General features: G+C 38.1%; 1 protein-coding gene across 2 annotated transcripts in view; it reads right to left on the bottom strand.

Moving 5' to 3' along the window:
• The window catches only part of LOC114259557 (PHD finger family protein), a 41,910-nt gene extending 19,903 nt beyond the window's left edge, over positions 1–22,007 (bottom strand). For both annotated transcript variants that reach the window (XM_082915960.1, XM_082915961.1), the window contains exons 1-6: positions 21,769–22,007; positions 21,321–21,648; positions 16,233–16,410; positions 16,116–16,165; positions 1,518–1,610; positions 320–408 (exon numbers count right to left, since the gene is read on the bottom strand). In XM_082915960.1, coding sequence (XP_082772086.1) covers positions 320–408; positions 1,518–1,610; positions 16,116–16,165; positions 16,233–16,410; positions 21,321–21,648; positions 21,769–21,800 — 770 coding nt within the window. In that variant the 5' untranslated portion in view covers positions 21,801–22,007. The remainder of the gene's footprint in view (positions 1–319; positions 409–1,517; positions 1,611–16,115; positions 16,166–16,232; positions 16,411–21,320; positions 21,649–21,768) is intronic.
• Positions 22,008–22,243: the final 236 nt, after the last annotated feature.

Genomic DNA, 22,243 nt, shown 5'->3' with positions numbered 1-22,243 from the left:
AAATTCAGTTTTCTTTTGATTTAAACATACAACAGTAGAACTTTAAAGGAACACCTTCTACATTCAACAAAACGTCAAGGGACAATGCTGACAGATAGGAAAATGCTGTTAACCATTATACTAAGAAGACAGACAATCAGTATATGTAATTCTTAGCAAGCTCATCTCAAACAATTAACAAGCTCAAAGAAAAAATACCAAAATTTAACGCTTAAAAGAGCTTATCACTTGCACATGGAAAAGTAATTATTGAAACATCAGTCTATCATGTGAAAACTACTCAAATATAGGTATCTAAAACATTGCTAACAATCAATACCGTGTGCTTAGACCGTTTCCAGGGACATTAGATCCACAGCTGTGACACCTTGTATGTTTGGGGCATAAATAAGGTCCGCTGCCCACATTCTGCAATGTCCAATAATGACATAAGGCAACTGTTTTTAATTACAACCTATGTTACATAGACTTCTAAATTTGTGAATTACCCATGTTAAGACACTTGATGGGCATGCACCCAACAAGTATGTGTAAGTAATCAAGTTTACTATATAACTATGCATTTTTATGCATAAAATGCTTTATTTTAGCTTTGTAAACATCATTTGACCCTAAAAAAAAAAAAAATTGAAGGAAATATTTAAGAAGTGTGAAATCCTATGAAGCACGGACACAGACACGGATACGGATACGGACACGGACACGGACACGGTACACGGCAATTTTCAAAAAATGGGGACACGGACACGGCGGGGGACACGGCCACGGCGGGGGACACGGCGAATTTTATTTTATTTATTTTATATATTTTTATGTATTATGTAGATTCATATTACATTCATCCTAAATTAAAATTAACAAACACTAACATAGTAACATTAATTGAATAAACATAACTATTACATTGAAACAAATTAATAGATCATCCATTCACAAAAAATTCACAAAAAAGTCATAATAAACGATAACAAGAACTAAGACGAGAAGGGGAAAACATTCAACATCCAACAATATTTTTCACAAAAGCACTAAATAAGAGAGGCAAAAGATTAAAAAAATAAAAAAAAATTAAATTAAAAAAAAATAAAAATAAAAATAGCCCTGCCGTGTCCCCGCCGTGTCCCATGCCGTGTCCCATGCCGTGTCCCCATATGGACACGCGTGTCCCCGCCGTGTCCCTGCCGTGTCCCCTGCAAAAAAAATCATTAAATTAAAGGGACACGCCATCTGGCGTGTCCCATACGTGTCCCCGGCGTGTCCCCGTGTCCCCGGCGTGTCCCCGTGTCGGACACCGCCACGGCACTAATTTTGGAGTGTCCATGCTTCATAGGTGAAATCTAATTGTGTCCCTCAACTTTAAAAATAAAAATTAAAAATAAAAATTAAAAATAAAAATTGTGTCCCTCAACTTGAGAATTAGATAAATCTAACACTTGTACCCTCACCCAACACCCGTAACCGAGTCCGTGTAACAAAGATCACAGCATAAAAAGTGGGCTAAGAAATGGACACCCCACCTTGTGCGGAGGTTGCTGGCAGTAACAATGGTATGCACCATCACACCTTTTACAGAACATGAACCTAGTTTGGTCTCCAGTCCTTCTGCAGACCTGTAGTAAACAGAATACACTACAGGCGTGAACAAATATAGAACCGATTGAAAACCAGTGTCACAGTGAAAAAGTGACAACAAACTGATCAATTGCAAAAGCACCAAAAGGATCCAAATGCAGAGCATCAAGGATGTTGATTCATTTTTCTAGCATCAATTAGACATAAATTTAGCATACACAAAATCAGGACAGAAAAGAAAAGCAAATAGGTCAACAGTCAGGAAAATCTACAGTTAAGGGATCATCGCAACAACAACAAAAAAAAAAGAAAAAAAAATCCCACATCCACCAGTTCTATTATTAGATTGACAGCCATCGGCTTGAACAAATATAGAACTGATTGAAAACCAGTGTCACAGTGAAAAAGTGAAAACAAACTGATCAATTGCAAAAGCACCAAAAGGATCCAAATGCAGAGCATCAAGGATGTTGATTCATTTTTCTAGTATCAATTAGACATAAATTTAGCAGACACAAAATCAGTACAGAAAAGAAAGGCAAATAGGTTGACAGTCAGGAAAATCTATAGTTAAGGGATCACCGCAATAAAAAAAAAAAACCCACAACCACCAGTTCTACTCTTAGATTGATAGCCATCACCTTAACAATGAGGTTCGTTCAAAAAGGAAGAAGAGGGAGACAATAAAATTCTTAAAAAGGCAAAAAATAGGCATATAGATAAGAGATTTGGGGCAAATTTCACGTATTGCTGATGGGAGTAGATTATAATTGAAGGATATTAATCACATGAGCCAGTGACTACACATTACCACCTTCCAACTATATGCTCATACTCAACATGATTTCAGCAAATTATGGCAAAATCCAATACAGGTACACCATGGAGAACAAATATAGCATAAGATAGATATCATGATTACATAGTCCACATTTTTTAGTGTGACAAACTTGACCAAATGGCCATTTCAATTAGAAAGAAAAGTCAGTTACGAGCTTCCCCATCATTACACTTAATGGATTTGCCTCTGTCTGCTCTCTATTCCAAAATCATTGATACACTAAGAGAATCTATACACGACGTTTAAAAGAAACCAACTTTATCAAGAAATTTAAAAAAAAATAAAAAATAGTTTTTGTGATTATTATACTTTTTTCTTTTTTTTTTTTGATAAATAAGTAAATATTATTAGAAAGTATTAAGATGATGCAAAGAATACAAAACGACAACCCCAATTAAGGAAGAACAAAGCAGACATTAGCCAATCACACCATCTAGAAAATCTAAAAAAAAATATATATCCGAATCAACCTTCTTCTCCAACCAACTATACATAACTACAAGAAGATAATTCTCTAACCAAGACACATTATGATGAACCTCCAAAAAGGTCCTCCTATACCGCTCCAACCAAATAAGCCACATCAAACAAGCCGGCGCCAATGACCACGCTCCCCACCACCAACGCTCCAGCCGAACACCCCGCCAAACCCATAACATATCCACCACCCCCTTCAGCTGAACCCAAGCAATTCCAAAGAGCAAACAAATAAAACCCCACAATAGCGAAGCCACTGAACAATGGAGAAACAAATGGTCCATCAACTCCGCAACAGCACAACATATACAACACCGATTCACATGCCCACGCCCACGCCACATCAACTTATCCAACATGAGATTACGCCCCAAAGCTGCTGTCCACATGAAGAAAGCCACCTTAGACGGAACACCCGGCACCCAAACACTATTCCAAGGAAAAACCGGTTCTAAATCCCCCCACCAAACCCCTATAAAATGATGAAATTGAAAATAGCCCCTTTACCCCCATCCCACTCCACACCATAACATCTTGTCCCACACTAGTAATTCCCAACCCATACAAGAAGCCCCACAACTCCACCAACTGAGCAACCTCCCAATCTTGCACCTACCGCCACAGCTAAATATCCCAAACAACCACACTCCCAACCCCCAAATAGGATGTCATTGTAGCCTCTCGTTCAACCACAATGTTGAAAATCAAAGGAAAACAGGCATCCAATAGAACCCCACCACGCCATCTATCCTTCTAAAACCGCACCCTCACCCCATCCCCCAACCTAAAACCTACCCAATTCCAAAATTCCACCCTTCCCATCCAAATCCCTTTCCAGAGCCCACACCCATGAGTACTAGCCACATCCCCAAAGACCCAATCCCTCTTCCTTCCCACCCCATACTTGGCAGCCACCACCTTATGCCATAGCCTATGATGCTCCCAAGCAAAACGCCACAACCACTTCCCTAACAAGGCATTATTAAAAGTCACCAGCCTCCTAACCCCCAAACCTCTTGCTTTCTTAGGTTGACAAATCCATCCCCAATCAACCAAATGGTACTTGAACTCATCTCCTCCACAAACCCACAGAAAATCCCTATGAAGCTTCTCCAGCCGCTGAGCCACCGATACTGGAATAACATGCACATACATGAAATAGGTTAGAACTACCCAACACACTCTTAATCAACGTTAATCTCCCTCCTTTTGAAAGATATTGCCTCTGCCACCCTGCCAAACGATGCTGAACACGTTCCACCACGCCCTCTCACACCCCCTTCGCCTTGAATGAAGCCCCTAACGGCAAACCCAAATATGATACTAGCAAAATTGAAACCTTACAGCCCAAGATCACAGCTGAGCTGGCATCCTAGTAACCTCTCCAACCGGGATAAGCTCTAACTTCCGCAAATTAACTCGGAGGCCCGACTTACATGTCTGGGTCTTTAATATATTAGCCAACATAGGATACATGTTGCTGAAAATTTGTGTTAATGCATATAATAAGATAGTGGCATATGATAGTGGTGTTGGTGGTAGATAGTGGCATGTATTGAATATGATAGTGGTGTTGGTGGTAGATAGTGGCATGTATAGAATATGATAGTGGTGTTGGTGGTAGATAGTGGCATGTATATAATATGATAGTGGTAGATAGTGGTAATATATAATATGTAAGTGGCATATAATGGGTTATAATGATATTTGTAATATCTCCTATATAAGGAGTGTCATTTGGTCTTGTAAAATAAGAAGTTTTGAATATAACAGAAATATATTCCTTCTTCCTCATATTTTCGGAGTTCTTCTTCCTCATATTTTCTAAGTTGGTATCAGAGCTACAAAAAACACAGCAGCCCTAAAACCGTCATAGCCATGTCGGAAGTCACGTCCGAAACCACTTCAACCCCTGCCGCTGCCATTCCGGTGAAAACGTCAAACTCTCACTCTGTCCAAATCACCACCATCCGCCTAAATGGTGATAATTTTCTCCGCTGGTCACAATCTGTCCGGATGTATATCCGTGGGCAAGGAAAGATCGGTTACATCACTGGTGACAATAAGGCTCCTGCTGTTAATGATCCGCTGTTCGACAGTTGGGACGCTAAAAATTCCATGGTTATGACATGGTTGGTCAATTCCATGGAAGAGGATATAAGTTCTAATTACATGTGCTATCCTACTGCACAAGAATTGTGGGATAATATTAGTCAGATGTATTCTGACCTAGGAAATCAATCTCAAGTTTTCGAATTAACTTTGAAGTTGGGAGAGATTCGTCAAGGAGATGATTCCGTCACCAAATATTTCAATTCGTTGAAAAGGTTGTGGCAGGATCTTGACATCTTCAACACATACGAATGGAAATCGGTTGACGACTGCAACCACCACAAGAAAACTGTGGAAGACAGCCGTATTTACAAGTTTCTTGCCGGCCTCAACATTGAGTTCGATGAAGTGCGAGGAAGAATTATTGGCAGACCTCCTCTCCCATCCATTGGCGAAGTATTTGCCGAAGTCAGAAGGGAAGAGAGCCGAAGGAGCGTCATGCTTAAGAAAAAAGGTACTGGTGAATCAATTGAAATTTCTGCTTTAATTAGCGATGTTGCGGCCAACGAGGCTGCAAATTACCAGCGCAGGTTTGATGATAAGCCACGGGTCTGGTGTGATTTTTGCAACAAGCCTCGCCATACACGCGAAACGTGTTGGAAGATCCATGGCAAACCTGTCAACTGGAAAAGCAGCAAACAAGGAGAGAAGAATCGTGGCTTTCCTACCGCTAATGAAGTCGATTCAGGTCCCTTCAATAAAGAGCAGATTGATCAACTCTTAAAGCTGATAAAATCCAACTCCTCATCCGGTACTCCTAGTGTTTTGTTGGCACAAACAGGTAGAAATCCTAAAGCCTTCTCTTGCCTAAACTTCTCTCCGTGGATCATAGATTCCGGTGCCTCCGATCACATGACTAGTTTTTCCCATTTATTTAGTACCTATTTCCCTTGTTCTGGTCATGACAAAATCAGAATAGCCGATGGTAGTTTTTCACCTATTGCAGGAAAAGGATTTATTAAACTAACTGAGAAAATTAATCTCAATACTGTTCTTCACGTCCCCAACTTAGCCTGTAACCTTTTGTCTGTCAGTAAACTATCTAAGGATTCTAATTGTCGTGTTACATTTTTTGAATCCCATTGTGAATTTCAGGACCAGAACTCGGGGATGATGATTGGACGTGCTAGGATGCTTGAAGGTCTTTACTACTTTGATGAAGTACCTGTTAGTAATAAAAAAGCTCAGAGCTTTAATAGTACTAGTTCAATCTCTGTTCGAGAAAAAATAATGCTATGGCACTATAGGCTAGGACATCCTAGTTTTCTTTATCTGAAACATTTATTTCCAGAATTATTTAAAGGGATTGATTGTTCTTCTTTTCATTGTGAAAGTTGCATTTTTGCAAAATTTCATCGCTCTACTTATTTGCCAAAACCTTACCAGGCTTCCAAATCTTTTTATTTGATTCATAGTGATGTTTGGGGCCCTTCTAAAATCACTACTCTTTCTGGTAAAAGATGGTTTGTTACATTTATTGATGACCATACCCGCTTATGTTGGATTTATTTGATGAATAAAAAATCTGACGTGAAAAATTTATTCACAAATTTTTACAATATGATTGAAAACCAATTTCAAACCAAAATTGGTATTTTACATTCTGATAATGGAACAGAATATTTCAATGAGCAGTTGGGTGAGTTTTTGGAAAAAAATGGGATTTTTCATCAATTTACATGTCGGGATACCCCTCAACAAAATGGCATTGCAGAACGAAAAAATAAACATCTACTTGAAGTAGCACGTGCTATAATGTTTTACATGCATGTTCCTAAATATTTATGGGGTGAAGCAATTTTAACAGCCTCTTATTTGATAAACAGGATGCCTACAAAGGTGTTAACATACAAAACACCTTTCGATTGTCTCAAAACTTTTTTTCCTGACACGAGGTTGTTTTCTAATTTACCCGCCAAAGTTTTTGGATGTACTGCCTATGTTCATGTTCCTAGTCAATTTCGTTCAAAACTTGACCCCCGTGCTATAAAATGTGTTTTTTTGGGTTATTCCTCAAACAAAAAGGGGTATAAGTGTTTCGATCCTCAAACCAAGAAATTTCATGTGAGTATGGATGTGTCATTTGTGGAAACAAAATCCTATTTCCCCAACACTTCTCTTCAGGAGGAGACAAGTGGAGTAGAAGACCGTTTTTGGGATATTTCTATCCCGCTCCCCAATGTCATTTATCCTACACAAAAACCACATCTGTCTGATAATGATCACTTAGAAGAACCAAGTTCTATGGTGCCTAGTCAAGAAGATTCTTGTTTAGGGGGAGAAGTACTACAAAATGATCTAAATCCTGAGCTTCAAGTTTATACTAAGTTAAAATCCACCCACTACACCACTACCACCTCACCTACTCCACTAAACCTAACCCACTACACCACTACCACCTCCACTTCACCTACTCCACCTACCACCTACTACCACCTACTCTTCTATATATAGGAATCATTGTAACATATCTAAAAATCAATCAATAATACAATTCTCTATTTCTCTTTATACATTAAATTTCTACATGGTATCAGAGCCATAAGATTTAGGCTCGTATTTTGTTTTCTCACCGGCGGGCAGCCGGCCGGCAACCTTGCCTTCGCTGCCCGCTGGAATTTTGTACACATACCTTCACTTTCCTGCCTCTTCCAACTTTCTTACAACTGTTGTCCCATAGATGGGCTTCATATCTACCAGTCCATCTATGCCTTGTGACACCTCTATACTGTGAAGTCCTCTGTCCAAATGCATCAATGGACTTCCTATGGACAACCTGCTTCTGATCAAGCTTCTCAGACCCTCTTTTCTTCCCCTCCTTGAATGGTGTTTGGTACACCTCATGGCCTCTAAATGCATAGTAATCTGAGTATTGCTGGGCTAATAACGAAGGCCTCTCGAGCAACTGAGATGGGGCTTCATATTCCCTTGCCCATCCAGCATCCATAACCATCACTTTGTCACAGTCCATAACTGTGGGTATTCTGTGAGCTATGCTGATTATTGTACACGACACAAAGTCCTCGTGAATGATTTTCTGAATGGCAGCATCGGTCTGGGAGTCGACAGAAGCCGTTGCTTCGTCCATAAACAGAATCTTGCTGTGTTTCAGCATGACTCTCCCCAAGCACAGAAGCTGTCTCTGTCCCACACTCCAAACATTAATAGCAATGGAAGCATTTGTCTCGCCATTCTGACAGAACAATGGAGTCCAGCATTAACCATCTCAAAGGTCCTGCTGTCCATCTGTTCTCTGCTGACAGACCCACACCCTGATGATCCTCTTTTTTGGCAGTTTGCAAACATACTTTTTCCTCTCTCTCTCTCTCTCTCCACTCAAGGATACCCACCATTTTGTCAACTTTCCAGACCACTCACCGACTCCCTCACCCCCCAAAAAGAATACCTTTATTTATTTATCTTATCTTTCTTGTGTTCCATTTTTCAACCAAAAAAAAAAAAAAAAAAAAAAAACAACACCAGAGATCTCTTCTTTTTGAAAACATAATCATCTCTCCCACCAAAACGACATCTTTCACATACCCACTTTTATTTTATTATATAATCAACATACCCATCTTTTTTTTTTCCACTAAAATATATTATACTAACCTTCATTGATTCCACTGGATTCCAACACTTCATTTTATATATTATTATTATTATTATTTTCATCAAAAAAAAAAAAAAAAAAACTAAATTTCATTCCAGTTGATTTTTCTGCATTACCACACCTACCATTCGAGTTTGCAAAACACACTTGCTTTATTCATATCAGGGATCAACCCCGATCACAATTTTACACCAAAAAAAAAACTAAATTTCATTCCAGTTGCTTTTTCTGCATTACCACACCTACCATTCGAGTTTGCAAAACACACTTGCTTTATTCATATCAGGGATCAACCCCGATCACAATTTTACACCAAAAAAAAAAAACCAAAAAACAACCCACACCAACAACAACCACATCCACAGGCGGGATTTTTGTTCTCTACTCTGCCGCCGGTCTCTTCTTCTTGCCTCCGTCCTGGGAGGCCCTTGACGGTGTTGCCTCCGTGTTTCCCACTCCACTGGGCACAATCACTCCACCCTGCTCCTCCACTACAGCATATGGCGGACCTCCAAATCGGAACATCACGGTGGCCTTCCGCTTCAGCTCCTTGTTTTCTGCCTTTAGCACACTTATCTCTGCTCGCGCATCCTTATACATGCGTTGGAGCAGAGCCAGTTGGGCGTTTAGCTGCTGCACCTCATTTGTTCTACTTTGCAGCCGGTGCGACAAGTTTGTGACCGCAGTCATGGTTTCCACACATGACTTCAGAGTATACTGATTGGCCTCAATATCAGTTTGCACCGCCATTTTTTGCTCCACCGACCGCATCGAAAAGTTCAACAGAGCAAACACAGAGGTGTTTGGTTGAGGTTCACTGGCCACCGCACCAGTTCTCTCTCTTGTTGACTCATTGAGGTCGGGAAAGAGAGTGAGTAGACCACGGGATGAAGAGGCCATATTCTGGGTAGCTGAAGGGGAAGAAGAGGCCATGTTTTTTGGGTTGCTGAGTGTTTCCGAGAAGGGTTGGATACAGAGTATTTACAGATTGTTTCAGAATAACAAGTTCAGAGGTTTCAGTCTGGTTTGGTTTCCACCGCCTCCGCATTGGTTTATATTGACACAGACGACGCGGCCGACACGCCGCTCTGTCGCTCACGTGCCTCGCCGCGTCTCCGGCTCACCTTTTGATGGCTCGACGCTTTCTGTCGGGCACGACTTTTGATGAAGTGGGCGCGCCTTTTGAGGGCGCAACTTTTGATGGCACGCCTTTTTATGGATTGGGCACGCATTTTGATGGCACGTCTTTTTATGGATTGGGCACGCCTTTTGATGGCACGCCTTTTGAAAGATTGGGCACACCTTTGAGGGTGCGACTTTTTAGGGATCCGACAAGACTCTGTAAACTGTCCCGACATTGATTCCGGTTAGCTCCTTCATGGGTCCGACAAGACTCAGTAAACTGTCCCGACATTGATTCCGGTTAGCTCCTTCATGGGTCCGACAAGACTCTGTAAACTGTCCCGACATTGATTCCGGTTAGTTTCCACAAGGGTCCAGCAAGACTCCATAAACTGTCACAACATTGTCTGCTACAACGGTCCGACATGACCCCATAAACTGTCTTCTACATCGGTCTGACACCGCCATCCAGTGTCCTCTACACCGTTATGACACCACCATACAGTGTCCTCTACAACGTTATGACACCCCCATACAGTGTCCTCTATAACGTTATGACACCACCATCCAGTGTCTTCACCAATGGTCTGACACGACCATACAGTGTCTCCTATCCTCTTTTATTTTTATGTATTTTCTTGTTTTGTTACTCTCTCCAAACTCAAGTTGGTTAGTTCCTATCCCCCTTGAGTTTGCGGGGGGCTGTTAAAATCCACCCACTACACCACTACCACCTCACCTACTCCACTAAACCTAACCCACTACACCACTATCACCCCCACTTCACCTACTCCACTAAACCTAACCCACTACACCACTACCACCTCCACTTCACCTACTCCACCTACCACCTACTACCACCTACTCTTCTATATATAGGAATCATTGTAACATATCTAAAAATCAATCAATAATACAATTCTCTATTTCTCTTTATACATTAAATTTCTACATACTAGGAAGCGATTTCATCTGAGGAATAATGACCCGAATGTCCATCCTAATGACCCGAATGTCCACCCGAGTTCTGGCATCGAAATTTTAGGTAATCCTATTCCTTCTATTTCCGACCTTGATGTTCCTATAACAATTAGGAAAGGTGTCCGAAATTGCATTAAACATCCTATTGCAAATTACCTCTCCTATCAAAGACTGTCTAAAAACCATAGAGCTTTCACATCTAAGATTTCACACTTGTTTGTTCCAAGGAATATACAGGAAGCATTGGATGATCCGAATTGGAAATTAGCAGTCATGGAGGAGATGAATGCTTTAAGGAGAAGTGGTACTTGGGAGATAGTTGATCTACCCAAAGACAAGAAAACAGTTGGGTGTAAATGGGTGTTTACGATAAAATGTAACGCAGATGGAAGCGTTGAGAGATACAAGGCGAGACTGGTGGCTAAAGGCTTCACTCAAACTTATGGGATCGACTATCAGGAGACGTTTGCTCCTGTTGCTAAAATAAATTTCATCAGAGTACTGTTATCTCTTACAGTAAATTCAGATTGGCCTCTACATCAACTTGACATTAAAAATGCATTTCTCAATGGTGATCTTGAAGAGGAGGTGTTCATGAGCCTACCGCCGGGATTTGAGCAGAGACTTGGAAGCGACAGAGTATGCAGATTGAACAAGTCATTATACGGACTCAAACAATCACCAAGAGCATGGTTTGAACGCTTTGGGAAGGCAGTTATCAGTTGTGGCTTCTCGCAGAGTCAAGCAGATCACACAATATTTTATAAACATTCAAAAAACAGTAAAATTGCAATTTTGATTGTTTATGTTGATGACATCATTTTAATTGGTAATGATGAAGCAGAGTTAGCAGCCCTCAAAGAGAAACTCGCAAAAGAATTTCACATTAAGGATCTGGGAGCCCTCAAGTATTTCCTCGGAATGGAATTTGCAAGATCCAAGGAAGGTATATTCGTTAATCAGAGAAAATATGTTCTTGATCTCCTTGGAGAAACAGGTATGCTTGGTTGTAAGATGATGGAGACTCCGATCGAGCCTAACTTGAAGTTACAAGCTGCTAAGGCTGAAGAAGTCAAAGAGAGGGAACAATATCAGCGACTTGTCGGGAAATTGATTTACTTGTCTCATACGCGGCCTGATATTGCCTTTGCAGTCAGCATGGTAAGTCAGTTCATGCACTCACCAGGGGCAGAGCACTTTGAGGCCGTTTATAAGATCTTAAGATATTTGAAAGGAACTCCAGGGAGAGGCTTACTGTTCAAGAAACATGGACATCTTCAAGTTGAAGTATACACAGATGCAGACTGGGCAGGAAGTGTTACAGACAGGAGATCAACATCCGAATACTGCTCCTTTATAGGTGGGAACCTAGTTACATGGTAACATGGCGGAGTAAAAAACAGAATGTGGTAGCTAGAAGTAGTGCAGAAGCAGAGTTCAGAGCTGTTGCCCATGGAATCTGTGAAGTAATGTGGATTAAAAGAATTCTTGAAGAATTAAAGCTTTCTCACCCGACACCTATGAAGGTCTAATGTGACAACAAAGCAGCTATATCTATAGCTCATAATCCAGTTCTACATGATCGCACAAAACATATAGAAGTGGATAAACATTTCATCAAGGAGAAAATCAATGCTGGCATAATCTGTATGACCTACCTTCCAACAGGTGAACAATTAGCTGATGTGCTAACGAAGGGACTACACAAGAAGCAATTTGATAAGCTGACTAGCAAGCTGGCTATGGAAGATATCTTCAAACCAGCTTGAGGGGGAGTGCTGGAAATTTGTGTTAATGCACATAATAACATAGTGGCATATGATAGTGGTGTTGGTGGTAGATAGTGGCATGTATAGAATATGATAGTGGTGTTGGTGGTAGATAGTGGCATGTATAGAATATGATAGTGGTGTTGGTGGTAGATAGTGGCATGTATATAATATGATAGTGGTAGATAGTGGTAATATATAATATGTAAGTGGCATATAATGGGTTATAATGATGTTTGTAATATCTCCTATATAAGGAGTGTCATTTGGTCTTGTAAAATAAGAAGTTTTGAATATAACAGAAATATATTCCTTCTTCCTCATATTTTCGAAGTTCTTCTTCCTCATATTTTCTAAGTCATGTGTCAGTCTCAACTTGCATGAGAGCAAGGTTATTAAAATCGAGATCCTACGTTTGATTGTTGGAGGTGTTTACAAGATCGAATCGTAGAATCGGATTAAGGATTGTAAGATCCCACTGAAAAAGACAAATTACGTAATAATTTTAATTTAAATAAACATTTCTTAAAAAGTATACACAAAATGAGCCTATATTCTATTAAAAAGAAGTGAAGATATTGTGAAAAATATAATACTCCATGTAAAATGTACATATAATATTATACAACAGAAAATTCGATGGTAAACGTTATGTATTTCATCAAAAAAGAAAGTGAACAAGAAGACTTCTATAACAAAATACTTTACAATCTACAATAATGCATAAAAAAGTGAAGAAAAAATATTTAACAAAGTTGGACATGAAAATAGATTAAGAACTCAAAAAAGCAGTTTAACTGAATGATAAGGTTTGTCGTTAGCATCCTTGGTGGAGTGGATTCGAGTCACAAAAATAGTCTCTCCAAAAATTGGGGTAAAGTTGCAAATTGCAATCATCTTGCCCTACTCAAACTCCGCTAAAGCTAAGTTTGTTTTTCCGACTAGTTAGTTTTCTTAAATCACTGCAATATTTAAATGTTTGTTTCCTAGTTCGTTTTTCTTAGTCTATTTGATTAAATACTAAATTTTTATTATTTATTTTTAACACATAAATTGGTATTCAGACAACAAACATAAAATTTATAATAAAATATGTCATACAATATAAAACAAGGCTTGTAAATTGGATCGGATAGGATCAGATTCAGATGAGGATTCCACCATCCTATAAGATCCCAATACCAAGATCGAAAGATCCTACCTATAAGAAATTTTTTACACGATCCGGATCGATTGTGCCCAAATGGATCACAAGATCGTAGGATCATAAAATCTAGATCGAGGATTCTGATAACCATGCATGAGAGTTAAAGCATAATCAGCTTAGCTCAGCAGCTCATTTCCATAAAGGTTTCTAGTCCACTACTAGAATCATATTTTGCAGTTTCACTTATACAAGGCATGTATGGGCATACTTATATCTATGACTTCTCTCACTTCTTAACTACTCATTTTCCACATTCCTTTATACTAAAAAACACCTCCTAATGTAGGCCAGATTAGGAAACTGAGGCCAATATATTAAAGGAGGAATTAATAGGCATAAATTTTATCGCTTCTTATTATTTATCACTGAATCCTAAGTTAGTTTGTTCAAACTTATAACGTGTTTCATGTGTATCTAAATGATGGATACATGGGTTCCCAAGTGTCCGAATCATGTCTAGGTCTTAAAAAAAATGGATTTTTGGCCATAACTCCTTCCTAAAGCCCGTTTTTCTTGAAAAGGACCAGCTCTAATTTTTTGGCTCATAAACTCTTCCAAAATAAAGAAATCTTGTAAGGACAAAAATTTTCAGATTTATATTTTATGTGACAAATTTACCCCTTCACACACACTCTATCTTACTCCTCTTTCTCTCCATCAATTTGTCATCTCTCTCTCAACTCTTTTCTTTCTCTATCTCTTTCTAAGAGCTCTCACCACCACCACCATCACCACCACCATCTCCACTACCACGACTACCATCGTTTCCATTACCTCCACCATCTCCACCAACACCGTCTCAACCACCGACACTGTTCGTCACCATCACCGCCACCACCGTTTCACCACCACCATCTCAACCACCAGTGCCATTCGATGCCACTGCACCACGGGCAACCACCATCGTCATCCTTAGCCTCCAAGACCTCAGATCTGAGATTGACGACCACAGATTTGAGATCTATCATCTCATATCTATATTCTCTCCCTCTTTTTCTCTGTCTCCTCATCATGCTCTGTTTTTCATACAGTAAAATTTTAATCTGGTTTGAACCAGATCTAAGACAATATATGTGCTCTCTATCTCTCTATTTCTCTATTTTTTTCTCTCTATATATGTATATATTTTTATTTTAGTGCATTTTTTTTTTTTTTTGTCAATATCAGTTTGAATATTGATTTTGAGATCTTAAACAAAAATGTTATTTTAGTACGTTCAATAGTAAAATTTTACTCTAATATAGTGTAAAACCCTGTGTAAGAGTAAAATTTTACTGTTAACTTTAAAATTCAATGTTCTGGATGATTTTTCATTTAATAGCTATATGAATAATGGTAATAATTATAGCAAGTGTGGTGGTTAGTGATAACAATGGCAAAAATTCACTATTTATATGTTTAAAATAAATAGTAAAATTTTACTGTCCAAATTAACAGAGTAAAATTTTATTGTCTAATAGAGTAAACTTTACTGTCACTGAAGAATCTCGCCGAAAAATTTTCGCCAACCGACAGTGATCGACGGAAAATTGTCACCGGCGGTGGTCAGTGATGGTAGACAATGGTCGGTGGTGGTTGTGCTAATTTAAGAAAATGATAGAAGTTGACGGCATTATTGTCATTTTTTTAAATATTTTAAACTTTGTCCTTAATGAATTAAATGTTTTTATCTTGTCCTGTTGACAATAACGTTTGAGATTGAGGGACTTATTACCAAAAACCCCTAAAAAAAATTTAAAAAGAATAATAGGGCAAGTGTGGGTGTGTATCTGATGCATGTCAGGAAGCGTCTGACATGGACACACCACCTTTTTCAAAGTGTCCATGCTTCTGAGATAATAATAACTAAAACAAAATAAAATAATTAGTGTTGGCCGATACAAACATAGCAACTCTTCAGAAGCATATATACTATTTGGCATAACACTGTCCTTAACAAAACAGCCAATAGTAATTGTAATACATCATTGGCCATCGCAATCATGTTATTAAGGATAGCATCAGATAAAAAAATATATATATATCTATGAAGTGATTCCAATTTTGATGCGGAAATCCTGATAATTCTCAATACATAAGGTTCCAAAAAATCTTCACTCAAGCCAAAAATGGACTGACAATACAGAATCCAAGTTATAAGGCTGGTAAGAATTACTAACTGCTTATCGTGGGAAGTTATAAGGCTGGTAAGAATTACTAACTGCTTACCGTCGTTAGAATCCAAATTATAAGGCTGGTAAGTTGTAAGGCTGCTAATGCTTAGACTTAGTTACTTCTACAACTGTTCAGTAAAAATGAAAGCTATAACAAACAAAGATGACAAGTAAGATTACAATGAAACAGAAAATATACATATATAGCATTCATTTTCCTGATGTACAACTTCAGTTCATATGCGTAAAAAGGTACATCGGTAATTACCTCACAAATTCGGCATGAAGGACAGGTCCATGAACTCCAATGAAATAAATCTGTAATCAACTGATCAGAATTTGAAAATTTAGCAATATTAACAAAGTTCCAATCCCAAAATAATACCTCTATGTTGAGCCCAAGCTTTCAGGCAGTGCCTATGATACTTCTTGCCACAACTTTTGCATGACAGCATCTTCCTTGCTCTCTCACTTCCTTCATTTTCACCAAGATAGCATATCCGGCACATAACTTTGACATTAGACTGATCTTGATCTTCTCCAGGAATATCTTTAGAGGCATCCTGTGAGCAGGAAATTATGGTTTAATATTGCCAGAGCAACAAAATGAGTATATAATACAGATAACCATATATAATACAGGCATAACCACTAAAGAGGAAAGTATAGTTCGATATTTCTAAGAAACAAATGAGTACATAATACAGACATATAATATAATCATTAAAGAGGCCGAAGGTTCCAGTAAAAAATCCAACACATCCATTAACTCTGGAGTCTTGATGCAGAAGAAGAGCTGTGGCAGTATAACAGTGGGTATGGCAAGTGCATGTTTGAAACAACAAATGAGTGACAGTTTTTTCTCCTTTCCTTTGTTTCTATCTTCTCTGTACTTTTTATTTATTTCTTTTTTTAGCAAATCGAGGGAGCAAGAAATCGTCTACCATTCTAATCGGTCTAAGCCATATGGAATACAAGGACAGAAGCTTCATATATCCAACTGACAACTACAGAATTGTTTCAATTTCTAACATTGAATGGATGGCTAAATCTTAGTTGCACAAAGCAAGGGCGGGGGGCGGGGGGCGGGGGGCAGGGGGTGGAGGAGCAAGGGCATATAGAATTTTCTTAGGTTGGGAGCACCTATGGGAGCATGTGTATATATTTATTTATTAAATATATAGAGAAATTCTAAAAATTATTTTTTGCTGCTGCATAATATATGCATTAAAATATGAGTAAATATTAGAAATTCATGTCAGCTATAAATTGTCCTTATTAAGTATAAATAATATTATATAAATAGAAACAATTACAATAAATTTGAGTTATTTTTCTTTCGTTTCTATGAGATTTATATGTTTGAGAGGAGTTTATCACGGTTGGGAGTGCGTATCTTCTCGACGGGAGCAAGTTTCTTACTGGGGAGCATAGAATCACATTTATTTGTAAGAAACTCCACTCGAGTAGAAGGTTCCTGCTACCAAGGGCTAAATCTTTTCGAAGATCAAATAATCCCAAAATGTGTGGTATAATGAATAATCAGATCTGGTGTTACAAAAGCACCCTTGGAAAGTCTAAGAAGCAAAATCCACAGCCCCTACATCCAATGGTAAAGGTTGCCATCGTCGGTGCCAACCAAACAGCTAATGTCAAAGTTGCCCACAAAGATTGTCGTCTTCATCATCATCCTTCTTATATAGGTATTTCAACCATCTTTCCTTCTTTTTTTGATAATAATAAATAGACAATATACTCAATTCTTACATTTTTCCCCTCTAGCCTTACCAACAGCAATAGCATATTTAATGTTAAGATTATCTTCCTTAAACAGTATCCTGAATTCTTCCATAAAAAACAAACACACACGCACGCAAACCAATCTCTTCTTCTCACACAACCCCAATAAAGCCTCATTCCCCTTTTGTCCATCAAAGTTAATTGTAGATTTCATTTTAAGTTCTTTATCCTCTCTAAAAATATTTTCCCTTTTCCGTTTCTATGAGGTTTTGATTCATAAACTTCAAATCTAACACAAACTTCAATAATTTCTGCCACCATTTTGTTTCCTCCATCCAATTTAGTCACCTTCCAATCCACTTGTTAAATCTGCTGTTGACTCAAGATTCCACCTTCACCATTATTAACGAGTTCACACTTCTCCAAAATACGACTAAGCTTGTCTATTTTCTTCAAAAATATTGAACCATTAACTTCAAAATTGAAAGAAATTTCAAACTGGGACAACCTCCTTGAAACATAACCTTCCTCGATACCTATCCTCATTATTGCATCTTTCTGACTCCCCTCGACTTCCTGCAAATAGAAAGTATTTGGTAGCTCTATATCAAATGGTGCAGACACATCCAAACACTGTTGAAAAGGAGACATGAATGAACTCCAAGCCCCTTGTACTGCCATATCCAACACCACCTCCATTTCGTCAACTTTTACCTCCTCCTCTTAACTGATATTGAACAAAAGAGTTTCATTCTCTTTATTAATCATTGCCAAGAAAAGACAAGTCTCTGCGGACCACCTTTCCTCCTCTCCACATCTCTCAGATTCCTCCATCCCAATCAAAATAATCGATTGACCCTCCTCATCATGCATCTCCCCCACCCTTCCTTCCTTCAATTCAACAACAGCCCAGATCATTCCTGTTATCAGTTATCATCAAGTTGCTTATTTTCACACAATTGACCAATATTCATGCTGGCACATATTAGGCATATTTGACTCACCTCTAGCAAACAGAGAAGATATTAACACCCCCAACACTTTCTATAACCATTTGTACAAAAAGACGCTTTCCTACACAATTATATATCCATCTGATGTGATTTCTTGTTTGCCAACTTCACAATCACGTTTTCATTAGAAAAACTATTCAAATATTGAATTCTAAGGTGGTGGCCATTAATGTAATCATGTCTTACCTTTGTTTTATGAACTTGACGTTGATTCATCTTTATCTCAAATAAAGTGCGTTTAAATGGTAGGACTTTAACCTCACAAGTAGATGTGGGAATGGGCTTCGTGGCCTGCCCTGCCCTGCCCTGCCCAGCCCAACCCAATCTAGTGTAGTCTGATATTTTTAAGGCTTGAGGTAAATAATTGGCCCACAGAGGCGGGCCAAATTGAGATTTTGAACTTGTTTAATTATCAGTATGGCCTTGGAATGAGTAATTGTAGCCCCACCAAACCCGGCCTACCCATTTAAAAATACCGGCTTTAATTTTTATATTATTTAGTTACACAATAAGCTAAAATTAATAAAAGATAAGAAAAGTATAAATATATGCTTTCTTCTATGACTTAAATTTAAATATTTGTTAAACGACCCAAAATAATTTTACTATTAGATTTTTCGACAACCTAAATGTAAATAATTATTAAAAGGGTCTAATTCATTTAACAAACCTTCAACACACACACACACACACACACACACACACACACAAAAAGGTCATATATATTTTAAGTGGCAGGTTTTGAAATTTAGAAGCTCTATTATGGTCAAGCTTGGAATGATTAGATTAGGCTCAATGTCAGGCCAGGTTGGGCTTGCGATGATACATATGCACTCAAACACAACCCAACATACTATGCCTTGTTGAGAGTCATCACTAACTCTCTCTCTCTCTCTCTCTCTAGAATCTTCTCTATCTAGATCTTTTCTCTTCTATCTCTAGAAATTTCTACACTTGAAAATTCAGTCATCGCCGATAATGGAGAAGCCAGAAACTTCTAGTAGGTGATAAACCAACTTATTATGTTGGTGGCAAAAACTATAAAAAGAGGCTTGGGTTTCTATTGTGTGTGTGCAAGAGAGAACACCAAAGTCTAAGGCCTTATTTGGTTTGTGTTTCTCAAAAAAATTTAGGAAAAATTCTCTACAAATAAGCTTTCAAAAGTAATCAAACCAAACAAATTTTTCCAAATTTTTTTTCCAAAACTTGTTTGGTTAACAAGTTTTCCAAACAAATCTCTCTTTCATACACATCAAATCAATCACTTTTTCCAAAACTCTCTCTCAAAACAATTTTTCAAAACATCTTTTGAAAAAAAACCAAACCAAACAAATTTTCGTACTTTTTATCTCAAAACATGTTTCTCAAATACAAACCAAACAAGCCCTAAGAGTCTGATTGGTTAGATATTGTAAATTGTGAAGTCTAGTGTGTGCTAGGAATTGAAAAGTCACAAAGTAGGTGCAAGTATGTGACGTGAAGAAAATAAGTAGTGTGACGGTTATTTTTTGGCCTAGTAAAGTTTGTCTCTTACCTGTTATGTATCATTACATGTGTGAGAAGCTATAAAGTGTATGCTGGTGCACTGTTGTAGTGTACAAGTGTCTTGTGTACATGTCAAATTCAACATGCCCAACCCTACCCACAAGGAATTAAAAAGCCCGAAACCTTTACAAATGTCATCTTCACAGTTGGTATGAATAGTTCCCAAAATATTTGAACACAAATGTCCAAAACAGTATTTAGTAAATGCAAAATCAATAATTTTTTGTTCCCATGCATGCATCAACCAACAAACTCAAAAATCAGATACTACAAACACATGCCTAAACTAAAAAATTGAAAACCAAATATTTGTCTTCCTATGCATTCATCATTAGACAAACTCAACCCTTAGAAGATTTTCAATCCTTCACCATTTCTTTTATCAAATTTGAATTTGATGAAAAAGTGCTAAAAAATCATCTTGAATCATTTCATCAAATGTTCATCACATCAAGGAAGTCTTTTTTTTTCCATCAAATTGAGAACTCATCAAATTTGAATTTGATGAAAATTTAAAATGATGAAGCATTGGAGATGTTTTCTTCAAATTTGATGAAAAGAAAAATTTGGGATAAGAGTAATTTTTAAAAAGGTTTTGCTGAAAATTTGAAGAAAGGATTAGAGTATAGCAAATCGAGGTTTTTACTCAAATTTGAAATCAAATTAGATGAAAAAGAAAATGATGGAGGGTTAGAGATGCTCTTAGAAGCCTTGTATGTGAAGCTTAAAAAAAAATTATACATCAAAAACATACATGACTGAAAAGCAAGAGCATATAGAAGAAACTATCAGCATATGAAGTGACAATTGAGTAAAATTTTCCCCCAATTTCTTATCTTACCCTATAAAACCAGATCCAAATCCTCTCCATTTCATGAATAAAATGGAAATCTCCATTTTAATCAATGGCGGCGAAAGATCCACATCAACAAACAATTAAGCTAAATGTTAAAACATACAATGACAAGGTAGTTACATACTATTGATTTTAAAATTAGTGATGTGCTGCAATCTTATGAAATAAAATGGACAACTCCACTCCATCAATCAAATAGAGTATAGATCAAAATTCCAAAAACCCATAAAACACAAACCCCACATAAACAATTCAACACTTCAAGCACTCGACATCAACTAACAAATCAAAATCAAAAAACCAAAGATAAGAATCTCACCACCAAAGCACCGGACTCAAACCGCCGAGCGTAATCCTCAGCGACCAAAGACGCGGCGGCCGCCTTCCTCTGCATTGCAGCACGCTTCCTCTGCGCCGACAACATCTCTTCCCCATCGCCGTCTCCCAGCCCCACCGCAACAGGCGGCGGCGGCGGCGCAACGACCTTCGGAACAGCGACTTGGACGGTGGCTTTGGCTCGAACCGTAAGAAGCCAAGGGTCCTTGAGGAAGTCCTCAACCCTAGAAACCTCTTCCAAGAACTCATTCTTGGCCTCGTCGCTATGCAGCTCACGAGGAAACCCTAGCGAGCAGAAGCAGATTCTCCGACTGCACAAAAAAAAAAAAGAGAGAGAGATAACACAAAATATAGAGAGAGAAAGTGAAGATGAAATTGGAGAGAGAGACAGAGAGATAGATACTGGGGGAAAAAATTGGGAGAGAAGTAACCATGTAATTGGGCAAGCGACGTGAAAGGCCATACACGAGATTTGAAATTTTGATTTGAGCGAGCGAATTTGAGCGAGCCAGTGATTGTTCCTTGATCAAAAAAAAAAAAATAGAATAAAATAAATTGAAAATAAAAAAATAAAAACGTCACACACGAGAGACTGTGAAGCGTTTGGCGATGGGGGAAGAGAGAGGTGAAGAGAGAAGGGTTTTGCTTAATGTATTTTGGTAAAATGAATAGTTAGGTTTTTTTTTTTTATATGTAAATGATGAATAAGTGTTTCAAACGACGACGTCTCGTTCGTTGATTATTGTTTTGTAAGGGCCTGTTTGGTTGTGTAAAATCTGTTAATTGGGGCAATTGGCTCCTTTGGATATTGAAGTCTCGTCTGACAACATTATTTTAATTAAAAAGTCAAAAATTAATAAATTATATAAAAAAAATTAAAAATTCTCTTTTTTGTCTATTTTTTGT

Source organism: Camellia sinensis, chromosome 2 (genome assembly GCF_055761805.1).
Source record: "Camellia sinensis isolate YWXY chromosome 2, ASM5576180v1, whole genome shotgun sequence".
In the NCBI taxonomy this organism is placed as follows: Eukaryota; Viridiplantae; Streptophyta; class Magnoliopsida; order Ericales; family Theaceae; genus Camellia; species Camellia sinensis.
Note: the sequence above shows the minus strand (reverse complement) of the source record. Positions and strands in the feature narration are given on the sequence as shown.